An 8,569-nucleotide genomic window follows, 5' to 3' on the forward strand; every position below is an offset into this window, starting at 1 on the left:
ACCAGCATCTGGGGCAAGTCATTCTAGTTACAGATTTGCAGCTCAGCCTCCTTAATCCCAAGTGAAAGTAAAGCAGAGACCCGGACAGAACATCCAGGTGGAACTACAGTCACACCGACATGACACCAACTCAAAGCAAGCACTTGCTGAAATGAAACTTTTGGCCAACAACCTCATTCACTTTCGGACGTCTTCTAAAGACAGTCTACTTAAAGGAGATTGAACTCTTAGGAACAGAAACCCCAGATAAAAATGAAGACACCTGGAAGACTATAAAACCAGTTTTTACATTTTAACGTTACCTCTAGAAGTAGCTCCAACTCATTTGCTATCACATGCAGTCAATCACTCATCAATACCAAAGAAACGCTTTCAATGTTGCACCTCAACATTTCACACTACTTCACCAATCTGCATAAGCTATTAAAAAACCAGACAAATCAGCACCCCCATGCACTTTCCCAACTCTCCAATATTTAATCTTCAAGTGCAAAAAAGAGGCATTTACAAGGAAGAAAAAGGCACAACCCAGTCTTATTGTACTTCCATACCACCATTAAACTCAGGAAAAAACTAATTCCGGAGAGACAAATTAAAACCCCTCTGCACATGGCAAAAACAAAAAGGTCTAATGTCCTACAATCCACGGCAGTATGCCCACTTCCTCTCTCCCCTCTGGGAGCCAATACCAACAAGCCAAAGGATGCAATGTCAAATAAATCCAGTGTCTGTCTGAAAGACGACGAAAACCTGGGGAAATTCCCTCCCATAAATCCTCTATTTAAGCACGAGGCACTGCACCCAACTGGAAATGGCAAGCAACCCCAACCAAATCCCTCATTCCCAAATGCAAATAAAAAGGGGGCGTAATCAACAAGTTGGCAAGAGGGCGATCAATAATAAAAGTACGACTTCCCTCTCCTCAGCACAAATTGATAAATAAAGCCAAAACAAATCCTTCCGCAAAAGCTAACAAACGCACGTCTTCCAGTACCTGGTGGAGGTGCCTTTCCGCACATCGCAGATGCTGCATTTAAAGGCTTCGGCGCTGTTCCTGAAGGTGCAGACGCTACAATCCCAAAAGCCTTCGTCTGCGGCAGGTTTCGCTTGTCTTTTTGGCCTACCGAGGAGCGAGGAACCGAAGGGAGGATGGAGAGAGGAGAGAAACAGGCGCTGGTGAGCCGTCGTCATTTCACAGGAATCCGACGCTGGAAACTTCTCGCGGCGACCACCCAACCACCCCACTGGCGGGCACCGGGGCAGGAGGCCGGCGGGCAGCGCGGAGCCGTGCGCCCCCTCCGGCCCCGGGAACCGAGCGCCTGGCGGCGACGGCTCACGCGGGACCGCGCCGGGCGCAGGAAGCGGGCCGACTCGTGGGCGCGAGCGCGGGGCGGCGGGGGGCGCGGCGCGGGCCACGGGCCGGATCCCGAAGGCGGCGGGCAGCCGGGACGGCCGGGCGGCGGCGCGGAGGGGGCCGGCGCCGCGCGCTGCCCGCCCCTGCTCGCGCCCTCCCGCCCGCCCCACCTGGTTAAATCTCCCTTTGTCTGGGCGGAGCGGCGACGGCGGAGGGCGGCTGAGGAGGAGCCGCCATGGTTGCGGCGCGCACGGCCGCCGGCCCGAGCGGAGCGACACCGCCTCCCTCCGCCCCCGGGTCTCCATCTTAGCGCGCCTCCCCCGCGCGGCCGCTCCGGCCTAGTCGCCGGCGTCCCCGCCCGCCGCGGCCGCCCTCCCCTTCCGCCCCCTCGGCGCCCGGCAGGTACCTGGTCGGGCTCTTCTTGTCGCCCATGGTCATGGACGGGCTGGCCCCCGGCGCCCCACAGCTGCGCGCGCCGCCGCTCAGAGGAGAAGCGCGGTCCGCAGCGTCGCGGAGCGGCCCCCGCCCTCCCGCGCCGCCCGCCCGCCCTCCGCCGATGGGCTTGAGCTCTGGCCGCCGCCGCCGCCGCTGCCGCCGCCAGTCTCCGGACGAGACTAGTCCCCGCCAGCGCCGCCTCCGCCGAGTGACTGACGAGGGGCGGGGCCGGGCGCCGCGCGTCATGCGCCAGTCAGCCAATAGGAGGGCGACGACCGGCGCCGTGGGGGCGGGGCGGGGCGCGCGGGAGGGCGGGGCGCGGCGGGGGGCGGGGCGGCCGGCGTGCGTGCCCGGGAGTGTGTGCGCGCGGGGGGCGCGCGTGCCTGCCGGTGGCCCCCGCGGCCCCGGCGCGTCTGAGCGTGCGATCCCGGCGGGGAGCACGTGGCCGTGGCTGCGGGTCCCCGCGGCTCTGTGGCGGCCCCTACTCGCTTCGGAGCCCTGTGCGGCCGCTGCTGGGACTCTCGCCCCGCAAACGCTCCGCTGAAGTAGTTCCGCGCAGTTTGCGCGCGCCGCGGGGGGCTGCGCCTCGAGGCCCGCGTCTCTGGCACTGCCGCTTTTGCCGTGCGGGGCTTTGTGGTCTCCTCCCCCGAGTGACCCTCCCCGGCGACAGCCAGCCCCGCACCCTTCTGGGCCCGGGCGCCGGAGGGAACTCTGGAGAGGGTGTGGCGGAGCCGCGGGCCCCCGCAGCCGAATTAGGGCGTTTCCCCCGGGAAGTTGCTGTTCAGATCCAGGCGACCACGTGCCTGCTTTCCAACCTCGTGCCGCGGCTCCTGCCCCCGAGAAATGAGGCTCCTAACGCTCTTCCCAGGAAGGGCACCGTGGATGGAAAGGACGCTGTCCTGTACCCTGCACTTAGGAAGTGCCAGGGCCCGACTCCATTCCCTCCGGCGTCAGTGGTTGGGAGGTGGGAAAGATCGGTACCCCTCACTTTCTGCCCTGTTCCAAGAGTGCTTTTGTTGTGTGTTCTGGCCCTCTATCCGTCCGTCCTGCCCCCCCCCCCCCGGCACTGGCAAGGAACCAAGGGGGGGGGGCAATGTCTGAAGGTTAAAGTAAGCCCCAGGTCGGGGAGGGACTGTATCAGTGGGTGATGCTAAAAGGTGGGGGCAGGGCTGGGGTGTGGAGGACAGATAAGATGCGCAAACTCAAAGTAGGTTCTTATCAGGCCTGGTTCTTGGGAGAAGAGCAGAGCTGGAAACCCGCTGAAGCTACAGGAGAGCGGGAAGCAGGAAGTCTTGGGATCTGAAGGGAGAGAATAAGAGGGAGGCTCTGTGACCAAGATAAGCTTGATCAGCGCTAGATGTCCTCCATACAGGCACACTCAGAAGGGCCAAGCTACACCCGTCATCAAGGGTCAACAACCTCCCAGAACTGGGCCACTTACTACTTTTTTGTAGTTGAAGTAGGAAGGATCCCAGGGTCAGAGAGGCCAAAGATAGCCAAGGAATGTGCATGTTAAGGCATGGCCCAGGGCCAGAAGATCTGGCCTCTAGGGTCGGCCTGGCACGCTTCCAGCACTCTGCCCCTGGTGCATTAAAAAAACAAGTCCCTATGGAGGGGGAGGCAGGGAACCGCTGAAGGGCTGCAGCTCAGTTCCTGCCTAGAGAAAAGATCCTGGATTAGATCCCCAAGCACTCCGTAAATACACAAAGAATGGGTAAAAGAATAAGCAATCCCTCTGCAAACCACATCGAGAAGGTAGGTAGATTTATGTAGAAGAAGAAAGTCGCAAACCTTTTTTGCCCCTCAGTAATAGAGTCATGGTGCACCACGGAGGTGAAGGTGTGCCAAGGTTTTTCACCAGCTCTGTGCAACCCAGCCCCAACCCCAGGTCTTCAATTTAAGTCAGCCAAGGTTAGCTCGGACTCTTCATGAACTACCCCTGGGGCCATATAGTCCGTCTGAGGTGGAACTTCTTCCTCCCCTTGGTAGAGATGGAACCCATGGCCTTGTTGGTAGGCAAGTACTGCTACTGAGTGATAGACTTAGGAAGCCCCTGACTGGCACTTCTTACTCAGCAGACAATCTTTGATTGTCCATTCTGTTGCCTACATCCAAGTTCACATTCCTTTCTTTGCTTAATCTTGTAGACTCCCATTGCAGCCACACAATCATTTATCCATAGGACATTTACATTTTCCAGGATGTCTTTTCACATATATGCATTTGTCCAGTGGTACCTTTTCAAGAGAGAGAGAGAGACTGTTTCTTGAAAGCTTGTTTTAAAGGAGAGTTTCCAGAATAAAGAGCTCGTTTCTAGGAACTTACTCGGAGACAGCAGGTTCAGGAATTTTGATTTTAGTCAGTAGCGGGAAATGAGATGCTGCCAGTGTCTTTCTGGTCAGGAGTGCATGGGACACCCTACCCCTAGATTTTGGAGGCCATGACCCATGGCAGGATGGCTCTAGGCAGAAGGCACTTCAACTAGAGCTAGATGGCAGGCAGACCTTCCTCCAAGTGTTGCAAGTGAGGCAACTGCCCTCCCTGGTCATCTGGTTCCTGTCTTGTACTTTTGCTCAAGAAAGGAGGGAGCTGGGCGATGGTGGCGCACGCCTTTAATCCCAGCACTTGGGAGGCAGAGGCAGGCGGATCTCTGTGATCTCTGTGAGTTCGAGACCAGCCTGGTCTACAGAGCTAGTTCCAGGACAGGCTCCAAAGCCACAGAGAAACTCTGTCTCAAAAAACCAAAAAGAAAAAAGAAAAAGAAAGGAGGGAAAGCGAGCGTGGTGCAGCTCAAGTTTAACCCCAGCAGCAGAGGTGTGTGGGTCTTGAAATAAAGCTAGCTAGGATCTATAGTGAGTTCCAAGGCAGCCAGGGCAACCTAGACCCTGTCAAAAAAAGAAGAAGAAGGAGAGAAGAGAAAAGAAAAGAAGAAAAGGAAGTGGAGAGGGAGAAAGAGCACTGGTATATGCCAAAAGAAGGGTCTGGAAAGTTGTCAGTATAGCTTGCTCCTATCTTTAAGTTTGCTACTGCTCCCCTCAAGCTGGTTTAGCCTGAATGCTCATGAATAATGGAACCTTGGACCTGAGGAATGCCTAATAAAGACGTGGTAAACGTGAGAGAGGTAAGCCATCTCCAAGTACCTCCAGGCTTGCCCCAGGCCGTCACGTATCACTCTGCTGGTCTGAGTCTCCAGCTACAGTCTAGGTTAGGGTTTGCATCAGTCTACAGTGAACTGAGAGTAGTGCAGGCTAAATGTGAAAACACTTTGTTATGCCCCAGGAAACTACCGCCAATAGATGGTTCTTAGGAAGATCTATTTTATTTGAGGAGCAGGTCTCGAGACAGAATTTCTCTGTGTAGCTTTGAAGGCTGTGCTGGAACTCAGTCTGTAGACCACAGAAACTCGAACTCACAGAGAAACGCCTGCCTCTGCCTTCGGTGTGTTGGGCTCAAAGGCGTGCGCTAGCACCACCAGGTCACAACTGAAATCTTAACCTCCCAAATCTCTGCCCTTCTTGGTTGGCTTTTCCAGTCACCTGTTGATGCTGTTCCCCCACCCCCCACTCCTCTTCCCTTCAATCCCACTGGCCCTGAAAGGTTCAGTAAAGTCATTGAGACCTCAGTACCCTGCAGCTTTCCCGGATAAAATCACTGGGGAGTTAGGAAAGGAACCTAGCATTGGGTGGAACTGGTGGGCACCTGAGTGCATTCTTAAGAAAACTGTAAGAAAACTAGTACCATATACTATTGTCGTTAGTCTGTTAAAGTCAGGATAAGCAGGAGTGGGGCACATGTCTCTCTATGATCTCAGCAGTTGAGATATGGTGTTAGGAGGCCCATGAGTTCTAGGCCAACTTGAGCTACATGAGACCCTACTTGGAAAAACAAACTAACACTCTCTACTCAACAAAGACAAAACAACAAAGAAGGGATACTGAAATGAACTAACCATCTACGAAAAGAAAAATGTCAAGAAAATAATCTCAAATAAAAAATAGTTCTTCCAGCCGGGCGATGGTGGCGCACGCCTTTAATCCCAGCACTCGGGAGGCAGAGGCAGGCAGATCTCTGTGAGTTCGAGGCCAGCCTGGTCTAGTTCCAGCTAGTTTCAGGACAGGAACCAAAAGCTACGGAGAAACCCTGTCTCAAAATTAATTCCAGGACAGGCTCCAAAACCACAGAGAAACCCTGTCTCGAAAAACAAAAAAACAAAAATAAAATAAAATAAAAAAAAAAGAAATAGTTCTTCCTAGCCTGGCAGTGGTGGTGCACGCCTTTAATCCCAGCCCTCGAATGGAGGCAAAGGCAGGCAGAGCTTCGTGAATTTTAGGCCAACTTAGTCTACAGAGTAAGTTCCAGGAAATCCAGGGCTATGTAGAGAGCCTCTGTCTCAACACAAAACAAGCAAAAAAGAATAAATGTCTAAAATATCCAGAAGAAAGTATAAATAGGAAAGTCTCCTAGCAGTATATAAAGATTCTTTACACAATGTGTGGGAAACAAGGGTTCAGGACTTGGAGTTGCAACTGGTTTGGTAGAGTGGTTCACCAGCACGCAGAAGCCTTGGGTTCTATCCCCCACAGCATGTAATAGCCCTAGGCTCCCTCCCCTGCAGCATGCAGCAAGTCCTGGTTTCCACCCCCCACAGCATGCAGGAGCCCTGGGCTCCATCCCCTACAGCATGCAGGAGCCCTAGGTTCTATCCCCCCACAGCATGTAAGAATCCTGGGCTCTATCCCCAACAGCATGCAGTAACCCTGAGTTCTATCCCCCACAGCATGCAGTAGCCCTGGGCTCCATCCCTCACAACATGCATCAAATCCTGAGTTCCATCCCCCACAGCATGCAGTAACCCTGAGTTCTATCCCCCACAGCATGCAGCAAGCCCTACGTTCCATCCCCCACAGCATGCAGGAGCCCTAGGTTCTATCCCCCACAGCATGTAAGAATCCTGGGTTCTATCCCCCACAGCATGCAGCAAGCCCCACGTTCCATCCCCCACAGCATGCAGGAGACCTGGGTTCTATCTCCCACAGCATGCAGTAAGTTCTAGGTTCCATCCCCCACAGCATGCAGGAGCCCTAGGTTCCATCCTCCATACTGAGTAAATCAGGCACAGTAGCACACCTGGAACCCCAATATTCGAGAGGTGGAGGAGAGTGATCATCCCCAGCTACACAATGAATTCTAAGGCAGCCTGTGCTACTTGAGACCCTGTCTCTAAACAATAAATAAATTAAGTTACCTTCTCTTTGAAAGGTGCTGTTGAGAAAATGAAAAGAAGACCAGGAACGTAGCTCAGCTGGTAGTGTGATTGCCTAGGGCCCTGGATTCAATCTCCTATATTGCATAGATCTGACATAATGGCTCAAGCCTATAAACCCAGCACTGTGGATGTGAGGCAGGGGGATCAGAAATCCAAAGACCTCTTCAACTATGTTCAAAGCCAGCCTGGGCTGTATGAGATGTTATGTCCAAAAAGAGGAGGAGGAGAAGAAGAATAAATCGTGCATACACAAAAGGAAAAGACAGACCTGAAAACTAAGTCAAAGATTAGGGGCTAATATTTACAGAATATATAGATGGTAAAGGACTTGCATCCAAAAATATGGCTCACTTTTCCTTATGCAGCTAATGAGAATATGAGCAGAAGATACAGGCAGACATTTCACCAGGAGGTCCAGAGATAGCACAACACACGTGTCCAACATCAGGATTCAGTAGGGAACCCACACAGTATACCCCTCAGCCTCAGAGTGGCTTAAGTCAAAAAAATCTAACAATGCCAAGTGCAGGGGAGGATGTGGCACTACCCTCCTCCATTACCAGTGGGAGTGCAATATGGTACATTTCCTCTGGAAAAAACAGATTGGCAGTTTCTTACCAAGTTAAACATACACTTGCCGTGTGAGCCAGCAATCCCACTCCTAGAGATTTACCAAGAGACGGGGAGGCATATGTTCACACAAAACATTATATTTAGATACTTAAAGCTGCTCTTTCATTGGCACCGAAATCTGGCGGCACTCCAAATGCCCTGAGCTGGTGGATCATTAACACATTGTGGTACATCTACAGCGTGGAATACTACTCGGCTGGTAAAAGGGCAAGCTACTGCCCAGGCAATAGGACAAATAGCAAATGCTTTATTCTAAGGACAAGAAGCCAGTCTGCAAAGATGATTTACCATGTGGTTCCACTTGATGAGGTTTTTCTGGAAAAGGTAAAACGAAACGATTTCTTTAAGATTCAGTGATCAGATGAAGGCCAATTGATCAGCTTTATGAGGTGCCTTCTCTTTGAGGACTGGTGGTTATTGAAAAGACGTTCTGGAGGACCTTAAAGTGACGTGGGTGACCCGTACTCCCAGTTTAATGGCCAGAGTTCCATAGCCACAGCCATCAGTGGGAAAGACAATCCCCATGTGCCTCAGAGATGAACAGCAGGAAACATTTGGCTGTTCACCTTCTGGCTCTGGGGGGCAGGGGGTACTGCTTAAACAAGCTGAGGGGCATCCTTATTTCTGTCTGTGACAGGCACTGCCTTGCTCAGAATGCTACTAGGACTTCTTATGACACTTAGCTTAAGACCCGGAATCTTGTCTGTGGTCCTCCAGCCTCCTTATCTTCGTACTCATACAGCTTCTTCAGCCCCTAGCATGACTCTGGGCATGCAGGTGCCTTGTTTTCTGCCAAGCGCAGGCCTCCTAAGGCCCTTCTGCCTGTTTGCCCATGGATCTCTCCATAGCTCCCAGCTACCTGGTATCCTAGTGCCTGCTAA

The 8,569-nt window shown here is 53.0% G+C and overlaps 1 protein-coding gene across 1 annotated transcript in view; it reads right to left on the reverse strand.

The window, feature by feature from the left end:
• The window catches only part of LOC121439359 (RING1 and YY1 binding protein), a 49,104-nt gene extending 47,225 nt beyond the window's left edge, over window positions 1-1,879 (reverse strand). Inside the window, exons 1-2 of the mRNA XM_041639877.1 lie at window positions 1,761-1,879; window positions 995-1,120 (exon numbers count right to left, since the gene is read on the reverse strand). Of these exons, the coding sequence (XP_041495811.1) occupies window positions 995-1,120; window positions 1,761-1,792 (158 nt within the window). The 5' untranslated portion in view covers window positions 1,793-1,879. The remainder of the gene's footprint in view (window positions 1-994; window positions 1,121-1,760) is intronic.
• Between the last annotated feature and the right edge of the window lie 6,690 nt (window positions 1,880-8,569).

The sequence above is a fragment of the Microtus oregoni genome, unplaced genomic scaffold (assembly GCF_018167655.1).
Source record: "Microtus oregoni isolate MIOR12 unplaced genomic scaffold, Mior012 000002F_ref0000024, whole genome shotgun sequence".
Taxonomy (NCBI): Eukaryota; Metazoa; Chordata; class Mammalia; order Rodentia; family Cricetidae; genus Microtus; species Microtus oregoni.